This window comes from Pleurodeles waltl, chromosome 5 (genome assembly GCF_031143425.1).
Source record: "Pleurodeles waltl isolate 20211129_DDA chromosome 5, aPleWal1.hap1.20221129, whole genome shotgun sequence".
Lineage (NCBI taxonomy): Eukaryota > Metazoa > Chordata > Amphibia > Caudata > Salamandridae > Pleurodeles > Pleurodeles waltl.
Window position 1 is genome coordinate 17,943,945 of NC_090444.1, and position 24,157 is coordinate 17,968,101.

At 43.3% G+C, this 24,157-nt stretch overlaps 1 protein-coding gene across 1 annotated transcript in view; it reads left to right on the forward strand.

The window, feature by feature from the left end:
- The window catches only part of LOC138296932 (zinc finger protein 585A-like), a 166,544-nt gene that overhangs the window by 75,800 nt on the left and 66,587 nt on the right, over positions 1–24,157 (forward strand). Inside the window, exons 2-3 of the mRNA XM_069236452.1 lie at positions 19,352–19,655; positions 19,740–20,750. Of these exons, the coding sequence (XP_069092553.1) occupies positions 19,352–19,655; positions 19,740–20,750 (1,315 nt within the window). The remainder of the gene's footprint in view (positions 1–19,351; positions 19,656–19,739; positions 20,751–24,157) is intronic.

Below are 24,157 nucleotides of genomic sequence, written 5' to 3' on the forward strand. Positions count from 1 at the left end.
ATGGTCATAATTCCAAAAATAAGACCGCCAGCCTGTTGGCGGTCTTACCGCCACTTTAACACCGTCCGCCAGGGTTGTAATGACCCCCTTTGTGCTTTAAAAAAATAGACTTATTGTGTTACTGACGTGATTTGGAAAATCTGAATGCTGCTTGTGCATCTGGGACTCCTAATTGTCAGGTGTCCCACTCAAAGGACCACAGGGAACCAGGAACTATTGGGCCAACTGTGGTGCTTGAGCTCTTTTTTTTGTGGGGCTGGAGCCCGTTTTGTTGTGGGGAGGCCTTCTATGGGCTCTGAGCAACAGGATCAAGTTTCCCTTCAGTACTTGACTTTTAAGTAGAGGAACAGACCCTGGTATGATTAGGTCTTTGTTCAGAGGGTCTAAGTGGGACTTATCCACACATTGGATTCACTAATATGGTGGTTATCATTGGATGACAGTTTCTTTGTACTCTAAAAACAAAGACACAGCACGCTTAGGATGGGAGTGTTTCCTGCTTGGTAAACAAACATGTTCCCATCTCCAGAGTGCCCAACTGCTTATATCAGGAATCCTGATTTGATTTTGGCCCGCTAATTAAGCTTGCGTGCAGAAGCCTAGGCCTGTCCATGACTACGTGAATGAGTAGGTCGTGGACTTATCCTGTTACCTGGAGGGTCACACCAAGCATGCCTTCCTTAACTGGCGGTGGACTACTGTCCCTGTTGTAGGTGTCACATGTAGGGACACTGAAGTGAGTGCGGAGACCAGGATCCTTTAGATATTCAATATTGTCCTTTTCTTTGGCAAGGGGCTGCTGATCAGTCTTCCTAAACACTGTCCTTTGGTGGGTGAGAGTCACAGGACTGTAGACTCTAGTGAAAGGTGGGGAAACATTTAGTTGAGGCCAAGTCCTTTCTCTTTCTCTAGGCACTCCTTCAGTTGGGCTGATAACAGTCAGGTGCAGAAGCCTCACACCTCTTTGTGCCTCTGTTGTGGGTGCCCCAGGTTGGAGAATACCCTCCTGTGGGAAGCATCCCTCTGCACAAAGGCTCTCTGGAAAATATCCTGGGAAGCAAACTTGAAAAGAGAACCACCTTAAGTAGAGTCTGCATTATCAAACAGTGTACCCACATCTCTTGTCTGCCTTTTGTGCATAAAGGTGGGACCCCCCTCTATCCCATTTCTTCATCCAGTTCTAAGTTCTGTGTGGCCAAGAAAATAAATGCTTCACGGATACTCAAAGGCATATTGTGAAACCAGAGCTGGTGACTTTCTGACAGCCAGTCCCCGTAGTTGAGAGGACATTACATAGTGTCCAGATCTCTTGCTGGATGAGGTGTGCATCTGTCCTAAGGTGCTTAGAAGCCTGCCTCCCTGCTGAAATACAGACGGAGCCTGCAGACCCTGCTAGAGAAGAGGCTGTCCAGGACTTAAACTGTCATGTATCTGTGCTTGATCCAAATATGATCTGACAGGCACTGAATTATGTGTGCTTTGTACAGACACTCTGTAGCTCAAGGCTCCTCAGAAGACCCTCTTTTGGGCAGAGCACTGTGCCTTACCATTTAGTTGACATTGCTATCCAGAGGAGCTGAGATCCGCAATATATCTACTCAGTATTCACAAAGCGCTAACACTTAGAAGTATTTCCTTGTCTGCGTTAGAGAATGCTCTAAGAAGAGCGATTGCAGGCCTGTAACCACGATGTGAGAACCAGTGTAATGTTTTAGAAACCTCCTTTTGAAGGTCTTACTTCATTAGATTTTGGAAGTCCACAAAGATGTTTACTACCTTTTCATAGGAAAGGAAAAGAGACGGGTATTTATTTCTCTCTTCTGAGTTTGTCAAAATTATGATATTTGTTCGAGAGAAGAATGTAATCCCTCGCTGGCTCAACCTTGATGCTGTAACCTTGAGACAGTTCCCTGTGTGGGGAGGGATGCAAGGGGACGCAGGGGAAGAGATCCTGTAGATTAGAATAGTCCATCACTTGTTTTCTCTTTAACAAGTCAAGTATTTACCCCAAAAAGGAGGTCAGTGAAAATCTCCCTGAACTAAGGTCTGAGTTATATTTGGCTGAGGAGATTTCTTCCATAATGTGGCCCAGTGTAGATGATGGAAGGAAATTAAAAATGGCTAAGTGACATAAACAGAGTTATAAGATCACTTGTGTAATCAAAAACCCACACACTTTTAGTTACAATTTCAGTGATACATAACATCAAGACTGCTCAGTAGGAATCCTTTCAAGTTTCTCTGGAAACCAAAGTCTGATTTTTGTACTTGAAGCACTGGCTTTGCAAAGGTGCTACTGTTCAGTTAAGAGAGTCCAAAAAATCTTCAGCCTGATTGCTGAAATTATCCTTGTATATCTTCATGCCTTAGTAGGCAACAGAAAACATTTCAAAGTAAAAATCAATCCCAAATTAAAAATCTAGTCTCAAAAAACATTCTGAAAACCTCTTGGCATCAAGAGCAATTATACTTCAAGGTTTTAGTGCTTGAACACTTATCTGTTAAGTTCCTGCGCACATGCAAGAAAATCATGAGTTATATTCTTTCAAAAGGCCCAATCCAGTAGTCTTGTAAAAGCTCAATAATTATTCATCCCTTATCTCCTAAGATTTCTTTTTGCCATCACTGCTCGAGGACCAGCTCCAAGTGTAGCTGCTTTCTCTTTCATAGAACTGTATTAATGAGTGGTTCGATCTTGCCAGGGCTCCCTTTACACAGGGACACTGTCCAAGATGGTGGTGAGCTGGGAAACTCTTGCTGGAGTTTCAAAGTCTCGCATGATCCGAGATGGCCTTTGTACAGTACAACATTTCTCTTCTTCGTAGTCAACAAGAAAAAGTTGTTAGTTTCCTCTATACCGGGCACATTTTATCACATCATTTAATTCAAGACTTAAAATTTTTAGGGACACAAAGTCTTTCACCCCGCTGAATACCGCAGAGTTGGAAACCTGCCACCCAGTTACATGCAGCCACATATGGTCAAGCTGCTGGAGGACAAGGTTGGGGTTGGAGGCTCATCCTAACTCAGGAAGGCAAATGTGACACAAAATAGAAGCTTGGGGTTCTGACAGAGCTGTGCTTAGAAGAGGAACAGGGATTGCTTGGAATCTGACAGACCATCAAGAGTATCTCTTGTTTGCACAGGGGAAGGTAAGAGAAAACCAAACCTTGATCCTTCAGAATCGAAAAACATACAAATATTGGTATTTTGTAATTATACTATTTGGCTTTGTGCTATTCTTCTGCACGATTTAGATCTGTCATCAAAATAAAATGAATATCGCTGCAAATATGAAGATTCTTAAGGTGAAAAGGATTTTAAATTGCAGACATAACAAATCTTTAACTACCTAGCCTAAAGCATAAGCCTTGCGGTATAATTTACTGTTAATCTGCAAGTTGCTGATCATTGTAGAACCTCCCAATACCTGTGAACTGGGGCCTTTACAAGGGCCTAGCTGTGCTGCCCTCTGCCACCAGGAACGGGCATAAATGCACTGTATCTACAACATATGGCACATTAAGCCGTCTCCCTGTGTGCTGGCACACAAATTGCTGCCATGCGCCAATGCAGGCACCTTTCCACCATGGTGCAAGGGTGCCTGCGTTGTAGGGAGGATTGTTTTTGTGCAGGAAGGGACACCTTCCAGCACAAAAACAATCAATGGAGGCAATGTCCTCCTTCTATGTGTGATGCAAAATGCAGCACAATAGGAAACAAGCATTTGCAATGCAATAGGTCTCACATTTGCAAGAGATAGAGCTATTGGCCTTGTAAATGACAATGTCTTTTACCTACGTGTTTCTAGAGTGGAGTGGATGTATGTGGTGTGGAGTTATGTGGGTTGTATGGGAATTGTTAGTTGTGCAATTGTGTGGGGTGGAATTGTCTGGGGTGGAGTGTATTTGTGTAGTGGAATTATGTGGCATGGTGAATAGATAGGGGTGAGAACTGCACAAAATAGATAGAAAGGAAGGTAGAGACAGATACGTAGTTTATTCACGAAGTGGTCAATGAACTCCAGACAGAGAAGCAGAAGGAGTGTGTGAGAAAGACATAAAGAAGTGGACAGCAGGCCACAGACCTATAAAGAGGGAGCATCTGTGCACACAGAAGACACCCAAATAAGAGGAGGAGAGCACGGGTTTGAGAGATGGAAACCTTGAAAATGCACCAGAAAGACATTGGGCCTCATTCCGACCCGGACGGGTGGCGGACGCCGCCCGCCGGGCGGAAACCGCCCAAACACCGCCCGTGGTCAGAAGACCGCGGGGGCATTTCAACTTTCCCGCTGGGCCGGCGGGCGATCTATTGCAGATCGCCCGCCGGCCCAGCGGGAAAGCGCCTTCCACGAGGATGCCGGCTCCAAATGGAGCCGGCGGAGTGGAAGGTGTGCGACGGGTGCAGTGGCACCCGTCGCGCTTTTCAAAAGCAATGTGGGGCCCTGTTAGGGGGCCCCTGCAGTGCCCATGCCATTGGCATGGGCACTGCAGGGGCCCCCAGAGGCCCCACGACACCCGTTCCCGCCAGCCAGGTTCTGGCGGTGTAAACCGCCAGAACCAGGCTGGCGGGAAGGGGGTCGGAATCCCCATGGCGGCGCAGCTTGCTGCGCCGCCATGGAGGATTCCCAGGGGCAGCGGGAAACCGGCGGGAGACCGCTGGTTTCCCGTTTCTGACCGCGGCGGTAATGCCCCTGAATGCACCGCCAGCCTGTTGGCGGTGCATTTGCAGCCCTCTGCCCTGGCGAATTCAATCCGCCAGGGTCAGAATGAGGGCCATTGTGCCCAAAAATCTGAAGTGAACCTCAATGAGTGAGATGGGAAGAGTGCGTGAGAGAGGGGTGAGGGATGGTACAAGAGAGAGAGACGAGTGGGAGGGGCCTGTGGGAGTAAGTGAGAGATTGACTAGTACACAGTGAGAGGAGGTACAGAAAGTAGGCATGTGTGAGCAGGTATTATAGAAATGAGATGGGGAGTGTGAGAGAGGGATGAGAGGGGGCAGTGGGATTGCAAGATGAGAGTGGGTAGTGGGAGTGTGAGAGAGAGGTGAGGGGGCAGTGAGTGTGCTATGGAGAGATGAAAGGGTTAGTGGAAGTGCGAGGGAGAGATGGGTTGTATTGGAATGGATGTTGTGGAACAGTGTGGCTTGGAGTTGTGTAGTAGAAATATGTTGCATTGTGTGCTGTAGAATTATGTGGATAGTAATTAAATGGTATTAAGTGTAATGGAATTATTCAGACTGAGATTGTGAGTTATGAAGTTAATGATGTGGAATGGTACTGTGTGTTGTGTATTGGCATGTCGTGGAGTTGAATTATGTGGTGTGCTGTTCAATTTTATGACATGATGTGGAAAATTGTGTTGTGGATTGGAGGTATGTGGTATGTTGTGGAACAGTGTTATGTTGCTGAGATATGTGGTTTGGTGTGGAATTATGTGGTGTGTATTGAAAATGTGTGGAGGTGAATTGAATGACATAGGCCTGTGTGGTGTTGCATGACATTATGCTTATTGGAATTATCTGTTATGGTGTGGAGTGTATTTATGTGGATTGCTAGTATGTGGCATATATAGCGCATTTATGTGGGGTGTATTTATGCTATATCGAATAGAGTGTAGTTATGTGGTGTGTAATTATGTGGCACTGAGAGGTATTATGTGGACTGTATTTATGTTGTGTGGTGCAGAATTGTGTGGGTTAGAATTATGTGTGTTTTTGTTGAGTTATGTGACATGATTTGGAGTTCTATGAAGTTTTGTGGTGTGGAGTAGTATATGGTGGGTTAATATGTGGCATTTTGCGAAGTTGGATTTATTTTGTGGAGTGTAATTATGTGCTTTTGGATTTGAGTGGATCTATGTGGAGTATAAATATGTGGTGTGAAATGTAGCTTGGAGTGTAATTATGTGTAATGGAATTATCTGGAGTTGAATTGTGTTGTGTGGAGTGTAATTATATGGTTTTGAGTGAAGTGGAATTACATAGCAGAGTATTATTATGTGAAGTGGAATTTTGTGGCATGGGGAGTTGAATCATGTGGATTTTATTTTATTGGTTTGTAGTTATGTGGCATGAGGTGGAATGATGTAAAGCGAAAGTGTGTGTAGCTGAATTGTGTGGCACATTATTATGAGATGTGAAAATGTGTGTAGTGGATGTATGCGGCATGGATTGTGTATTGTGTAGAGAGATAGAGGAAGCAAGGGAGTGAATTAGTAAATCTAACAGTCTGTAACGCTTGCCCTTTGTGGTATTAGGATAAACACTAGGAAGGGTGAGTGACGTCTGATGCATTCCTCAGACAATCTGAAATCCACATGAAAGCTAGTTATAGAATTGTCCAGAGCAGGTTTGTAAACAATACTTATATCATGAACCCGAAGTATACAAGGATGCTGCGACCAGACAAATGTGTACATGTCTCTGCAGCGGACCCGCAACCTACCTAGGAACCATACCCGTGGTAAACTTCAAGCTTCTATTGTGGCTCACCACCATATGCACATTTCTCATGTTTATCTCAAATATCTGCAGGGATCGGGCTCTCCTGGGCCTATGTTGGGCAACTTCTACCACGGCTTCAGTATCTACTCATACAGATAGTACCAGGGCTTCGAAACACCCCATCAAATGCCAGTGTTACCTCGCTGGAATCCCGCTCCTTACAATAAAAGACACTGAACACGGCCCTGACCGCTGTAATTAAAACTGTAATCATTGTAATCTGCCTCCATTGGATCTCTGTAAATACTCTGGATCTGTGAGCAGGTATCTTCCTGTCACCTATGCGCTCTCGAACACAATCCCGATCGGTGGGGAAGAGAGGGCATGTTTTATATAGCGCTTACTATCCCTGACGAGGGTGTATTTTTCCCTTTAAAAGCAATTAATCAAAAGAGACAAAAGACTGTAAGGGCTGCCTTTTAACCCCTCGTAGGCCATGCTTTGTACAGGCGACCTCGATGCCAGCACATCTGGCAAATGTTACTAGAAATTACAGGTGCCTCTCCCAATTCTTACCATTGCAGCAGCACTTGGAACAAGTGGAAGCCTGCAAGAAATGGGGACCTTCTCCAAGGGAGGGCACAAACAACGAAAAAGGAGGGACAAATAGGGCGCAAGAGTTTTTGAAGGACACAGAAACTAACAGATACAGATGAAAAGCAGTGTGGTGGCTGTAAGCCCACAGAGGGAATACAACATTTCTCAAAGAGACAGTGGAAGTGCTGTCTAGGCTCTACCTAAAAATGGGGAGAAATAAAAATATTTCACCCTGTTGCGTCACTCTTACACCACCCCTTTGGAGGCATAGGCTTTTCACACATTCACATGTTTACAAAACCTTGTAAATCTGGGAATGCTTCAAAATACATGGGTGTTGCATGGAAACACTGACTCCACACCCATGGAAACACTTCCCTGATGCAAAGTAAGGCAACGCAGCGACTTGTGCTGTGTTGCCTTAATCCATATCTACAAGGCCATGTAAAGCCACACAGTTAACTACTATCTTCCTCTCTCTCTCCCCAGTTATAGCATATTTATGGAACATGTGGGATGACTTGTTCATAACCTGCATTTTTAAAACTGCTCTTACAAGCAGTGCCTGCATTGAATGCATAGACACTTCCGCCCTTTGTTAATGTTGAGCTGAGCTTATATAGAACTGTACAGGGATAACTTGCAAAAGAAATTGAAATTACAGTCACCATAAATCCTGAGCTGAAAATTGGAAATTCACTCTCCCTGTCTTGGCTAATCATTGTGAACTTAAGAATTGTAGTGATTGTACATGCATATTTAGAAGGATGCACAATATAAAGAACACGTATTTCAAATATGCTTCCTGTTTTCGGGCACTATATACTTATGTTACATGAACTGTACACTCAACCCAGGGCACAAACAGGCTTAATGGTAACATACTTACGCACAATGTTAATGTACGTAAGGCTGGCCAGTATTATCAAACATGCAGAAACACGCCTACACATAACAGTAGATGGACCATAGCTTGTAAGAAGGTCTTACTTTATTGTTGACGTTAAACATGATTGTAAAGTGGGAGTTGAACTTGGGGTTTATTTACAAATTTTGAGAGTTTCATATAATCTATAATGTGAACATTTATATTTTTACATGTACCTTTAGTGGCATATGCCTTTCCAGCCATGGGTATTCCATGGTGCAGAGGGTTTAGGCATTACATTTACAGGATTGGGTACCTGCAACTGTTCAAGCTGTGTGTATGCGTGTGCATGCACATGTATGCGCGTGTGAGTGCATGTGTGTGTTATCTTTGTCTGTGTGGTCTTCGAGCATGGCTCAGGTTGTCCCTGAACTCTAATCGCCCATAAGAATTCTTACCCAGTTCTTACATGTGGCTGCAGCTCTTGGGTGTGACTTAGTATAAACGTCTTACCCAGAATGGACCTGTGGGTAAAACCTCTGAACAGGAGGCAGCAGCATCTTTCCAGGTTCCATCTCTTCAGACTCTAAAGCAGCTTAACCAGTGCTTAACCCGCAATTTGTAGTGCTAATCATGTTTTCCTGTGTCGAGATACTAGGAATCATCAGCTTCAAAGGTTTATTTCTAGGTTTTGTTTTATAGTTCTTTCTTCAGTGCCTTCTGGTGGATCAAGATTCATGTTAGTATAGAAACCTCACAAAGAAATATAGCAGAGGCTTTGCAGAAGTGAACTTCATATCCATGTTATTCCCAGCGATGCCAGACTTTTGCTATTTCCCGATTCAAAGTGTGAGTAAAGTGCAATGTACTTTTTTATTGCTTATTAATATATTGAATCAAAATAAGTGCTGGGGGTCTTTGCATTTTCTACTGTAAAGTTTGCATTGGATCTCCTTATGCAGCTCATCCACTTGATGATATTACAGACAACAGATCTTATTTGACCCTGTGCATAGCATGGCACCAAGCTACATATTGTGTTATGCATCTGCCAACCTGATGGCTATAATCTTTCACCAGAGTATACCATCCAGACAAAGTTAACTTAAATTTACCATGCCATGTAGAATTGCCTTAAAGCTATGTAATGTTCAAAGATGCCATGACATTTAATAGGCACCGGGAGACGAGCAGTGAGCAACCATATGCCTTAGTCAGGGTCCTTTGGCACATGCATTCATGCTCATAGTGTTCCACACACGACTATCCAATCTAATCTATTGCTAAACAATACACAAGTGTGCTGTAGCATTGCTGGCCTTTATCAAATATGACTGACATCCATACAATTCTGCCAGCATAATGCTAGGTATTTTGGTAATTCTACGTGTTAGAAATGGGGACTCTAGCTGGCAGACGGTTTGCACCCTGTCCAAGTAGGGACCCTCACTCTAGTCAGTATAAGGGAGGTACCTGCTCAGATAACCCCTGCTCACCCCCTTAGTAGCTTGGCACTAGCAGTCAGGCTTAACTCAGAAGCAATGTGTAAAGCATTTGCACATAACACACAGTAACACTGTAAAAACACTACAAAAAGACACCACACCAGTTTTAGAAAAATAGCCAATATTTATCTATTTAAAACAAGACCAAATATGATAAAAATACAACACACAGTTATAAAAATATGAATTCTGCAAGATTTACTAAAAAATACAGTCAATAGCTCCACCCGGGGCTAGCACGACGTTGTGATCAACAAAGCCAACAGTTCAGGCCGGCCGCGGCATCGCGGGCCAGCTACGGTGTCGGGAAGACCCGCAAACAGTACCTTGGATTTGTAGGGCATCGTGATCCTTGTGGTGAGCTCCGGAGAGTGGCATCGCGTACGTTGCGGTGCCGGTTCCAGAGTCAGTGCAGGAGTGCAGATCGAACTCTGGGCTGATGAAGTCAGGACCGCGCGCGTGGATGGTGTCGGGGCTGCGGTGTGAAGCGGGGTGGTGCAGTGTGCGGTGTCCACAGGTCACGGTCAGGCAGGTATGCCTGGTGACGACTCTGGGGTCGATGGTGCTGGTGTCAATGGACCGGGGCTGCGGAACGGGACTGGACGGTGCCTCGTGCTCCTCAAGAGCGGTGGCCACGGCGCAGGCAGCGGTGCCGGTGTCAGCAGGAACGTCATCGTCGGGGAGGCCCAGGCTGCGGTGTGAGCAGGCGATGCCAAGGTGCGGGGCTCACAGGTTGGGGTGCGAGCAGCGGCTCAGTGAAGTCATCTGATAACGGCGTCTGTGAGACCAGGGTCACGGTGCGAAGCGGAGCAATGCGACTGTGCGGTGTCAGCAGGTCACGGTGCGGCCAGTGGCTGTGTTGGCGGCATTGCAGTAGTTTCTTCTCTTGAACAGCACAAAACACACAGTTCCCGGTGCTACAGGTCTAGGAAACTGAAGTCTTTGGTGTCCCTGAGACTTTCAAGAGGAGGCAAGCTCTACTCTAAGCCCTTGGAGAAATGTCTCAAGCAGGACACACAGCAAAGTTCACCCTTTGCACACTTTTCAGGCAGAAGCAATAACTGCAGGCCAGTCCAGCAAATCAACACAGCAAAGGGATAGTACTCCTCCTTCAGCTCTTTTGCTGGGCAGAAGTTCCTCTTGATTCCAGAAAGTTTCTAAAAGTCTGGGGTTTTGGGTCTTCTTCTTTTACCATGTTCTGCCTTTGTAGTTGGCAAAGTTCAAAGCAAAGTCTCAAGTGTTTGCAAGATCCTTCCTTGTCCAGGCCAGGCCCCAGGGGCACACCAGGGGGTCGGAGACTGCATTGTGTGAGGGCAGGCACAGTCCTTTCAGGTGTGAACGCCACTCCTCCCTCCCTCTAGCTCAGATGGCTCATCAGGATATTCATGCTACACCCCCACCCCCTTTTGTGTCACTGACTAGAGAAGAGGTGTGAACAGCCCAACTGTCAAACTGACCCAGACGGGGAATCCACAAAGAGGCAGAGTCACAGAATGGTTTAAGCAAGAAAATGCCTACTTTCTAAAAGTGGCATTTTCAAACAGACAATTTAAAAAACAACTTCAATAAAAGATGTATTTTTACATTGTGAGATCAGAGACCCTAAACTCCACATTTGTATCTGCTCTCAAGGGGAATCTGCACTTTACGGATATTTAAAGGCAGCCCCCATGTTAACCTATGAGAGAGATAGGCCTTGCTCAGTGAAAACCGAATTTGGCAGTATTTCACTGTTAGGACATATAAAACACACCAGTATATGTCCTACCTTAAACATACACTGCACCCTTCCCCTGGGGCTACCTAGGGCCTACCTTAGGGGTGCCTGACATGTAGTAAAAGGGAAGGTTTAGGCCTAAAAAATGGGTTCACTTGCCAAATCGAATTGGCAGTTTAAAACTGCACACACAGACAGTGCAGTGGCAGGTCTGAGCCATGGTTACAGGGCTACTAATGTGTGTGGCACAACCAGTGCTGCAGGCCCACTAGTAGCATTTGATTCACAGGCCCTGGGCACCTCTAGTGAACTTTACTAGGGACTTACCAGTAAGTCAGATATGCCAATCATGGATAAGCCAATCAACAGTACAATTTACACAGAGAGCATATGCACTTTAGCACTGATAAACCAGCAAAAACAGACCTGAAAAAATATACGGAAGAAGGCAAAAAGTTTGGGGATAACCCTGCAAAAAGGGCCATTTCTAACACTATGTTACACTTGTCAACTGGAATTACTGGTAAATTAAAATTCCACTATTCCACTGACGGAATTGAAAATCAGGCAGTGGTTTCTAATGTTTAGAAACCACTGCATAACACTCGGTGCCCATACTCTGCAGTGTTATAATCACTGCTGAGTGTTTAGGGCACCAAGCGTTATTTTGCTGTGCTATTTTGGATGAAAGGTTGCATTTTGCACTAAGAAAATAATTCCAAATGCTCAATCTGCCTCATCTTGGAATTTTATTGTAATTTCCTAGAATCAAACTCCACGGATTACATCCACCAATACACAATACAAAACACAACCAAATATCTACAAAGTATATGCACTCTGTTACACTTGTATATCAGAACCATAAAAGGTGCTCATTACAAAAGAGTAGCATAACTATACAAATAGTTGTACAGTAATATACAACTGACTATATATGTTGTTCATATTTTACACAGGCTGTATGAAGCCCTTCCATAGCACTAATAATGGGATTGCCATTTGTCATGGGAAAATGCTTATTTGTAAAATTCTCTGTTTATAGCATTTCAGATGTTCCAAACAACATTTTTATGGTGTGTATGTTCAACTGTATTTTAAAATCTGTTTCATATATCTCTGACATTACTATATATACAAAACTGGGATGTGGATGAGTAAGTTGCTAAAATCTACTTCCATCCAATCTGCAACCGTCTTATTTTTTTTGGGGAAAGTATTAGTGTAATTAGAAAAGGAGCTATTCAGAATGCTGAAATAGGGTAATGCCAGAAAAGAATTTTAGGCTGCTGGAGTTATCATCCTCATTGAATTTTGTAGTATTTTCTTCCAGACTTTTTAAGGTGTTCCTTTGTTTGTTTCTTTAATTTGACATTTCTGTCAACCTTAGCTTTAGTGTATGTCAGTGTTACTAATGTATAGAGTAGTATATTTTTCTTTCTTGTGAAAACATACATATTGTAGTCTCCATGTTGTTATGCTTTGTGTTACTGAAACAACAGTGTGCTGATGTACGGAATCTAAAACATTTAAGTGAAGCATAGCCTCGGAAACTTCATGCTGCTCCCCTTTGACACATGAGTCAGGACTTTAAGTTGTAGTTATTGACTCAGGGGAGAACCTCTATGGTTTGATAGTGTTCAGCAATTACTGCAATACTCTCTATTAGTGCTAGTCCTTCTAAAGCAAATATGAGCAGGGCCAGGATGTGCACAATCTGGCTGGTGAAATGCAGTGTATGATAAGTAAATTTCAACCCTATCTGACAAAAACCCTCATCGTCAGTGGCCATTTAACTCCAGTAGGGCGAATAACAGCTTTTACCGACCCCAGTGAAGTTATAAGCTCTGTGGGAACACAGCAGATCTCTTTAACTTTCATGTCGAGATTTTGGTTTCTGAAAGCAGAAGATATTCCAATGTGAAAGTCCAGGAAACACGAGGAATTTCAGGGGAATCAGACTAGAAACTCTTGTTTCCCATAGCGATTCCTCATTTCTTAGTGGACCATCAGGTTCCAACTGAGTAGAGGTCAGACATTCCTGACCCCCAAAGTTTCTGGTACCCCTATTTTTGGTAACTTGAGGCATGGGGGAATAGTGCTCCAATTTCCAGGCCATTCTTAATGGGGACCAGTGTGGTTGTATATTGTGGTTGATGGTTTGTTAGAAAAAATGTTTAAATTCCTAACACTGTTTAATCTATATTGGGGAGAAGAGTAACTTGGATGGATTAGACGTTCTTACAATCTTGTATCCTCTATCCTTCCATTACACTGTGCAGTTTCATTGTTTCTTTCACATAAAACAGTCCTCTCTAAGATATGCTGAGATAGATAAAATTTATGTTTTCAAAACTCATGCAGCACTAATTTCAACCGATGACTGGCATCATCATTGGGAAAGCTCCTCATCAGGCTGGTGCTGCAATGCCTGACGGGCTCCCCAGGACGGGGTGCTCTTAACCACTTCGCTCAGATCGTAGCTGTGACAAAAAGGAGGATAATTATCACTAGGATACCCAATTTTAAGTAACCAAGCGAATATTGGAGAGAATTAAGAGTTAAAATTGGTTTACCATCAGCAAACAAAAAATCATGATTTTAATCAATGGTAAATGTGATGGTAACCAAGATTAAAAACAAGATAAGGAGTAATGGGTGATTGTTAATGCTCACCTACTCTCACTTAAAAAAATGGGGAGGATATAACCAATTATGGTTCCTCACACTCACAAGTCTACATGTTTCGCGTCTATGCGGTCCAGCCGGATCCAATGACGCTTCATCAGGACAAAAACCTTCTCCAAAGAGTATAAATATCAATAATGTATGAAAAGAACAAAGTCACTTACTTAGTCCTACTTGTTAATTCAAAAGTTGCCCTAAATAAAAATAAGCAGAGAAACCAACATCAAATATAATCAAGTGATAATACACTCACGAATGGGTGCGCCTGTGAAATGAAAAAGTGATCAAGTGACACACTCGTGTAAAAGATAAAATAAAAGAAAATCAAGCTTACCATCCCTAATTTCAGGATAGAGCCCAGAAGGATCGCTGGCCAATATCAGAAACTAAAATTCTGTAATTACAAGTCATAAATCACAAAAGATAAAAATTCACCGACATCATGAGTTAGACAGGTAATAAACTCACAATTATGCATATCTGGAAATTCCAGGCATCAAGTGCAGTTGAATAGGTTAAATATGTTGTTACCATACATCCTAGGGACCCCTCTAAATCTCAAATTGATCAGCATCAATCCCAGACAAAAATCAGCCGGTGTGGAAATAAACCTCATCTTTAAACAGTAATAGTTGCATAAATATCGGCGGGAAATACACCTTAAATAATGATATAAAAGTAAATGGAAGCGTGATAGGCAGCCGAATAGACCTGCGGTCTATCTGCTCAAACTCGAGCAACCTTAAAAGTGAAGTAAACACATTCTGATTAGGCGACATACTCGAATGGAAAGGTGTTCCCTTTAGAGAATCGCGCGGTCTATCTGCTCAAACTCGAGCAGCCTTAGAAGTGAAGTCAACACAATCGGATTAGGCGACACACTCGAAAGAAAAGGTGTTCTCAATAGAGAATCGCGCAAAGACTTACTTCAGTTCCTTGATAGTAGGCAAGTAAACCTACCCCACCGGCGCGCGTCCTCCAAAAACGTTGGAGCTGTGTTCTCCGGGTTTTTTTATCCCGATCTACTCTTCAACACCCGGAAGAAACTGCCGGCTCACGTGGCCATAGATAGTGAAGAAAGACTGCCGTCTAATGTAAGGAGCTACTTCAATAGCAATTTGTATTCAGATGCTCCAACGTAGTATACATAACGTGATGCAGTAAATGACAGCTTGTCCTAACGTTGGATAACCAAAGTCAAATATGAAACAAAAGAAAGTAAAGAAGAGTACTGATCGCTAGTAATATAGGCGATTAACCTAATAGTTAGAAATACCTCTCGACACTAAGAGGATAAAAATAGAAATAAAACAGAGTTGTTTTATCATTTTTTATCAACTTTCGGACTTATTCTGCCAGATGAATCATCAATCAATCTAAATGACACAGATTAATCTCAAACATGAACAGCAAAAAAAGTCAGATGGAAAAAATTGAAAATTTTGGGTAAAAAAGAGACCAGGAGCCAGAAAAAGTCACCAAGGGTTATTAACCACAAAGGGATCATAAAGCTCTCCAATGGTGTATCTTAAGGTGAGAGAGTAGTCCATGGGATGTCATCGTTTAGTTCCCGTAGTGATGTTCCCAATTTAAAAATCCATCTTTGTTCAATTCTAAAAAGTGAAGAGGGACCATTTGGAAGAGTTTTCGGGGCTTCTAAGACAACCCATTTGAGGTCGTCCGGAGAATGTGTAGCATCCAAAAAATGGGAACTCAATTTTGTGGTCATTCTGCGACATCTAATATTGCTTCTATGTTCGTTTATACGAATCTTAACTGATCGTGTGGTCATCCCTACATATCGTAAACCACATGGACAGGTGATCATATAGATACAATTTTTAGAATTGCAGTTCGTATGCTTCTTTAAAAACCACCTACCAATAGGGTCTAAGTCAATAAATGTCACTTTGCTAGTTAATGAGCAAACGTTGCAATTGCCACAGGGAAAAAGACCTACAACAGGTGGAAGATCCCACAGTGTCTGTTGTGTCGGAACGTCCCGAACTCGTGGACGTGTATGGATCACTATATCCTTAATGTTAGGAGTGCGTCTAAAGGCAAAAATAGGTCTCGGTATAACATCTCCGCCACTCTCCAAAATTGGCCAACGTTTATTAATCACTTTTTTAATGGTGTTTGACAAAGGCGTGAATGTGGTGACGCAGGTTATACATGACTGAGGAATTTTCTCATTTTTAGCTAAAAGAGAATCCCTATGGTTGTTTTTAGCTCTTTTACGGGCCATGTTGATAGTCTTAGTTGGATAATGTCGGTCATGAAGTTTCATTTGTAGGATATCTGCTTGTTTATCAAATTCATGTATGGAGCTGCAATTGCGTCTCAATCGAAGTAATTGACCCACTGGTAAGTTGTCTCTAAGAGCTTTTGGATGGTGACTATTATATAAAAGGAGACTGTCTCGGGACGTTCCGACACAACAGACACTGTGGGATCTTCCACCTGTTGTAGGTCATTTTCCCTGTGGCAATTGCAACGTTTCCTCATTAACTAGCAAAGTGACATTTATTGACTTAGACCCTATTGGTAGGTGGTTTTTAAAGAAGCATACGAACTGCAATTCTAAAAATTGTATCTATTTGATCACCTGTCCATGTGGTTTACGATATGTAGGGATGACCACACGATCAGTTAAGATTCGTATAAACGAACATAGAAGCAATATTAGATGTCGCAGAATGACCACAAAATTGAGTTCCCATTTTTTGGATGCTACACATTCTCCGGACAACCTCAAATGGGTTGTCTTAGAAGCCCCGAAAACTCTTCCAAATGGTCCCTCTTCACTTTTTAGAATTGAACAAAGATGGATTTTTAAATTGGGAACATCACTACGGGAACTAAACGATGACATCCCATGGACTACTCTCTCACCTTAAGATACACCATTGGAGAGCTTTATGATCCCTTTGTGGTTAATAACCCTTGGTGACTTTTTCTGGCTCCTGGTCTTTTTTACCCAAAATTTTCAATTTTTTCCATCTGACTTTTTTTGCTGTTCATGTTTGAGATTAATCTGTGTCATTTAGATTGATTGATGATTCATCTGGCAGAATAAGTCCGAAAGTTGATAAAAAATGATAAAACAACTCTGTTTTATTTCTATTTTTATCCTCTTAGTGTCGAGAGGTATTTCTAACTATTAGGTTAATCGCCTATATTACTAGCGATCAGTACTCTTCTTTACTTTCTTTTGTTTCATATTTGACTTTGGTTATCCAACGTTAGGACAAGCTGTCATTTACTGCATCACGTTATGTATACTACGTTGGAGCATCTGAATACAAATTGCTATTGAAGTAGCTCCTTACATTAGACGGCAGTCTTTCTTCACTATCTATGGCCACGTGAGCCGGCAGTTTCTTCCGGGTGTTGAAGAGTAGATCGGGATAAAAAACCCCGGAGAACACCGCGCCAACGTTTTTGGAGGACGCGCGCCGGTGGGGTAGGTTTACTTGCCTACTATCAAGGAACTGAAGTAAGTCTTTGCGCGATTCTCTATTGAGAACACCTTTTCTTTCGAGTGTGTCGCCTAATCCGATTGTGTTGACTTCACTTCTAAGGCTGCTCGAGTTTGAGCAGATAGACCGCGCGATTCTCTAAAGGGAACACCTTTCCATTCGAGTATGTCGCCTAATCAGAATGTGTTTACTTCACTTTTAAGGTTGCTCGAGTTTGAGCAGATAGACCGCAGGTCTATTCGGCTGCCTATCACGCTTCCATTTACTTTTATATCATTATTTAAGGTGTATTTCCCGCCGATATTTATGCAACTATTACTGTTTAAAGATGAGGTTTATTTCCACACCGGCTGATTTTTGTCTGGGATTGATGCTGATCAATTTGAGATTTAGAGGGGTCCCTAGGATGTATGGTAACAACATATTTAACCTATTCAACTGCACTTGATGCCTGGAATTTCCAGATATGCATAATTGTGAGTTTATTACCTGTCTAACTCATGATGTCGGTGAATTTTTATCTTTTGTGATTTATGACTTGTAATTACAGAATTTTAGTTTCTGATATTGGCCAGCGATCCTTCTGGGCTCTATCCTGAAATTAGGGATGGTAAGCTTGATTTTCTTTTATCTTATCTTTTACACGAGTGTGTCACTTGATCACTTTTTCATTTCACAGGCGCACCCATTCGTGAGTGTATTATCACTTGATTATATTTGATGTTGGTTTCTCTGCTTATTTTTATTTAGGGCAACTTTTGAATTAACAAGTAGGACTAAGTAAGTGACTTTGTTCTTTTCATACATTATTGATATTTATACTCTTTGGAGAAGGTTTTTGTCCTGATGAAGCGTCATTGGATCCGGCTGGACCGCATAGACGCGAAACATGTAGACTTGTGAGTGTGAGGAACCATAATTGGTTATATCCTCCCCATTTTTTTAAGTGAGAGTAGGTGAGCATTAACAATCACCCATTACTCCTTATCTTGTTTTTAATCTTGGTTACCATCACATTTACCATTGATTAAAATCATGATTTTTTGTTTGCTGATGGTAAACCAATTTTAACTCTTAATTCTCTCCAATATTCGCTTGGTTACTTAAAATTGGGTATCTTAGTGATAATTATCCTCCTTTTTGTCACAGCTACGATCTGAGCGAAGTGGTTAAGAGCACCCCGTCCTGGGGAGCCCGTCAGGCATTGCAGCACCAGCCTGATGAGGAGCTTTCCCAATGATGATGCCAGTCATCCATTGTGATGCATGAGGGTTCTTGCTCCTGTTGAATTGGTTCGCTGATGTGAATTTATTCTATGTGTTTGGAACAGTGTACCTATTTTTGTGTGATGGTTCTATTGGGAGACTGTACACTGGACCATTAACCTCCCGGTCCCTCCTTTATCATTTTTTATGCACTAATTTCAACTTCATTGTGTAGTCCAACAGATGAACGAAATGCAGAAAAACAGAAAAAGACAGCACCTCAAAAAGTTTTTGAAAGTAGAGATGAAAGTGCTGCCCATTTAAATTCCTACAACATCATCTATGGTTACCGAAAGTCTCCTCAGGACTCCAGAGAACCATATACCAGTTTGGAGCTACTAAGCCTGCAAAAAAGAAACAAGACTTGACGACGTTGGTTCACCAACCATGGTCTTGAATTAACCTGTTTAAATGATGGTGAAAAACGTCTTGTTCAAAAACTCTTAGAGTTCCCAGCAATTTTCAGCCACCACATGTAATACATGTATAATAGATTTCTCAACTCATTAGCACTCATGTCAACTGGACCATTTCGATGATATACACAAAAAACAGGTCACACATGTACAGAATTTGTCAACTTTCATTAAAACAGCAAATTTAATAGAGAATTCAACAACATACATGGAGGCAAATTAAATCTTAGGTAGGCTACAGGAATGATCTAAATACAAAAAGGGCCTTTATTTAGGTAATTACGTAACTGTGCATGTGGTGCACACAATGGATGAATGTGACAAGATTTACACTACCAAGGGATTACTGAGAACACACATCATAAATCACACTGGTGAGAAACCACATTTATGTACAGAATGTGGCAAGGCTTTCAAGCAAAGGGGGGCACTGTTAGCACATCAGAGACGTCACACTGGTGAGAGACCGTATAAATGTACAGAGTGTGACAAGACTTTCAAGGTAAAAGGGGAGCTTTCACTACATCAACGAAATCACACTGGTGAAAAACCATATAAATGTACTGAATGTGACCAGGCTTTCAAGCAAATGTGGAACCTAACAGTCCATTGGAGGAATCACACTGGTGAAAAACCATATAAGTGTACTGAATGTGACAAGGCTTTCAAAGTCAAATGGGAACTATCACGACATGAGAGAAATCACAATGGCGAGAAAACATTTAAATGTACTGAATGTAACAAAGCATACAAGGCAAGACGAGCGTTATTAGTACATCAGAGAATTCATACTGGTGAGAAACCTTATAAATGTACTGAATGTGATAAGGCTTTCAGAGGTAAAACTGATTTATTAATACATCAGAGAAAACACACGGGTGAGAGGCCCTATCAATGTACAAAATGTGACAAGGCATTCCATCAGAAAGGGAGTCTATTAGTACATCAGAGAATTCACACTGGTGAGCGACCCTATCAATGTACAGAATGTGACAAGGCATTCCATCAAAAAGGGGGTTTAGTAGTACATCAGAGTATTCACACTGGTGAGCGACCCTATCAATGTACAGAATGTGACAAGGCTTTCAAAAGTAAAAGATCATTATCAGTACATCAGATAATTCACTCTGAAGAAAAACCATATAAGTGTACAGAATGTGACAAGGCATTCCTGAGAAAACACTTTTTATCACTACATCAGAAAAATCACATGGGTGAAAAACCATATAAATGTACAGAATGTGACAGGGCCTTCAAGAATAAAATGAATCTAACAGTACATGTGAGACAACACACTGGTGAGAAACCCTATAGTTGTATGCAGTGTTGCAAGGCTTTCACTCAACAGGGGCATTTAAACTTCCATTTAGGAATTCACACTAATGAGAAACCGTATAAATGTACGGAATGTGATAAGGCTTTCAGAAGTCTAAGTAATTTATTAATACATCAGAGAACACACACGGGTGAGAGGCCCTATCACTGTACAGAATGTGACAAGACATTCCATCAGAAAGGGAATTTATTAGTACATCAGAGAATTCACACAGGTGAGAGGCCCTATCAGTGTACAGAATGCGACATGGCCTTCCGTCAGCAGGGAATTTTCTTTATACATCAGAGAATTCACACTGGTGAGCGACCCTATAAATGTACTGCTTGTGAGAAGGCTTTCAAGAGTAAAGCATCATTATCAGTACATCAGATAATTCACTCTGGTGAAAAACCATATAAGTGTACAGAGTGTGACAAGGCATTCCTGAGAAAACACTATTTATCACTACATCAGAAAAATCACATGGGAGAAAAAACATATAAATGAACTGAATAGCACAAAGATTTCACTGCAAAGCAAAAACTGCAGATGCACCTGAAAAATCACAAGGGTGAGAAACCATATACAACTTCTTTAGATTTATTAGAGAGTGCAAGATTTTCAAAAACAATATTTTGATGTTCTGATGCTGGAGTGACTTTAACAACAAAGGGACATAAGAAACCCTTTAAATGTAATAAATAGAAATTAATTAACAAAAAAGGGCCCTATTTTTCAATATTTCCATTGCTCATGAAAGATTCTCCAAAATTTGGAGAGATTGCAGTTAATATACACGTTATGTACTGTTGTTGCTTGAATGAAAATTTGCCTTAAAACACAAGAGGCATCTGGCAAACAGGAACAGTTAGTTTAATTAAACATTACGACCGAGAGAGCAGTTAAAGGACTGGGGTCTGAGGACTGTCTATCAATGTACATCAATTTGCAGTAGGTTTTTATACATTTCTCTGAATCCCATAAAGAAATAAAAAATATTCAGTTTTTAGTTAAAAAATGTGAACAGTTATCACGGAGTCATGAATACAGTTCCAGATAATGAATGCTGGTGGGCCTCAACCTTGTGTGGATACAATGTGGGCCATTTGGTAGTGTGTCCAGATGTCTGACCTGATGGGTGCCAGGTCACTGTTTGTGCTGTGTTCTGATTGGCTATGTTTTCCTAACTACATGTAGCATCTAACTTTATGGTCTTTTTGGAAATGCACACACCCTTATTGCCATGTGCGTTTTATTGGTGCCAATCTACTGAGACCGTTGTGGTGTTTCTGAGCCCATTGGTGGGATCTAATCTGTTTCCTGTGTGTGTGTTTGCCCTTTCGGCTACATGGTACCCCATCTGGCCTTAGCGCCTGCCTGACCACGTACCTTCATGCTGGGGTTGGAGGAGAGTTCACGACTGGGGGGGTCTAATAATAATGATGCAACTTTGTTTGTGTATATGGATGTATTGCTGTCTGCATTGCCATTCATTAATGCAATATTGACATTCCCCTCTCCAGTTCAGTTTTCAACTACACCATCAAACCCACATGTCATGACGGACACATTGTTTGGTTGTCCCACTTCCCTAGCTACACGCTTGCTACCTCATTTGAGGACTGCGCTTATACAGCAGGATACCCCGACTTGTAGTAAACCACACAAAAACAGTACCATGATGAAAACCGGCAACAATGACGTGCACAGACCAGTCCGCCCCTGTGAGAGAACGATTCTGACTATCCGGTCTGCGATTTTTCGCTTTTGGATCTCCTGGTTTTTTATCCTTTTACTGTGAGGGAACTTCATAGTTTGGGACTCACCCACAGTAAACTCTTTAAACAGTAAAATGGACTGCGCATGTTTACCACCTGTGCATCTTATTAAGCAAAGGCTGCTGTGAAGCAGCAACGGCAGGAGGCCTGGGCTGATAACATGTGATCATGTATGCAAACACGTATGCACCTATTTGAGGGCTGCACGGGGAGGATTCCTGGCATGCACAGCCCAAGAACTGCTCTTAGATAGCCTGGCACAGAAGGGACTATGCAGAGTGGGTGGTGACCTGGATTAGGCCTCCTGAGATGGGTGTACACAGGTGAGGGATAGATAGTGTGCTTACTGTCTTTTCATTGTAGGGGCACTTCATTAAATGTCAATGGGAAATGCTGGCCTAGGGTGCAATTCCTGTTCCCTAGGGTCCACAGACTCCAGAGCCACACCAATGTATACTGTAACCTGTATGAAAAGAATAATGCAGTAGATTACAAAAGCATAGTTGTACAACCTGGAAGGAATGTCAGGGAGGAGGGCCTTAGACTTTCAGAGCACATGTGGCAATTAACTCATGTAGGATATCATTTTGAGCTATCCCAGAAGACTGTGCAGGAAGGAGGGGACAGGGGCAAGAAAGTGATGTGGCACATCTGGATAGATCCAGAGGTGCAGACCTGCTGGTCACTTCTGCTCCCACTTAAAAGGTCTTGCACAGGGAAGGTCTCTTTCCTTCTTGGCTGTGCTTCCCTGCAGGACACTGGGACTGAAGGCGGGCGTCATGGACAACTGGCAAGAAGAACCCCCTCACTGCTCATTGGGGCAGGGGCTTGGCCCCTGAGTAAGTTCAGACCGAGTGAGGCACATGCCAGGGCCAGGTAAGCTAGCCCCCTTACCCCTCCTGAGGACTAGTTTAGGTAAAAACCGGGCTGGCTCAAGGAGAGCGCGCTGCCAAGAAGAAAGGAAGGCACCCAGATGAAAGGCTGGCGCAGGGAGTCAGTTGGACTGGCTCCTTACCAGTTTGGGGACCTTCTAGGCCAAGAGGCCTAACGAAAGTGCCCCTGTGGCAAGGGCCCCCCCACCAGTAGCTAAATGACACCAAGATCGTCGGATTCGGCCCAAGGGGGCCTGAGTTATGAGCGCTGGAAGGTTCGTGACCTTTCCACACAAGCAGTGAAGCGTGTGGGGCTCGAATGCTGCTCCGGACACTGTCCCCGGGGTGGGCCAGGACCCAGGGCCTGCCCTGCAAAGAACTACAACCGAGGGACACCATTGTGCCCCCACGAAGGTGAAAAGAGGGGCCTCTGACTCACATCCCAGGGCCTCACAAAGAAGTAAACGTGGGGAGCACCGTCACACTCCCTGAAAATATGTGGGTGGGCCGCAGGCCTGAAGCAAAGTCGGGGCTGCTGTTGTGCTCACCTGAAGGTGGTGGAAGGGGCCCTGGACTCCATTCTGGGGTCCCACAGAGATGGAAAAGCCAGGCAGCACTGTCGCACTCCCTGTGAAAATGCGGGGAGGGGCCCTGGACCCCATTCTGGGGCCCTGCCAAGACGTCAAGCCGGGGACACCATTGCACTCCTGCCAAGATGGGCGCTGGCTGTGGGAGGGGACGGTGGGTAAAGACGAAGCCATGGAGTGCCGACGCGCTCCCTGTGAAAATTTCCAGAGGGCCCAGGTCCCCATCCCGGGGCTGAAGAAAAGCTGGGGGACCCAATACCAGGCCCCCACAAAGAAGAGGAAGTCAGAGAGTGCCGTTGCACTCCCCGTGAAGGTGGAGGGGCGCCTAGTACCCCATCCCTGGGCCCGATGGTGCAGAGGAAGAGGAGGGAGTGGTGCCGCACACCCCCAGGTGCCGCCCGGCCTCAGTTGCACTCGTCTTCCCGTGGGAGCGGGCAGACAGCAAATAAAAGGCCAGCTCCCACGGCAGCACGGGAAAGTGCAGGGAGCCGGCGGGAATGGCCAGTGGTGGGCTCCCTGTGTTACTCCCCATCGAAGACCTTACCTGGTGAGGGGGTGTCCCTGTGGGACCGTTCACCCTCAAGGTGGTGATCCATCTATGGCAGCATCGCAGCTCTCCC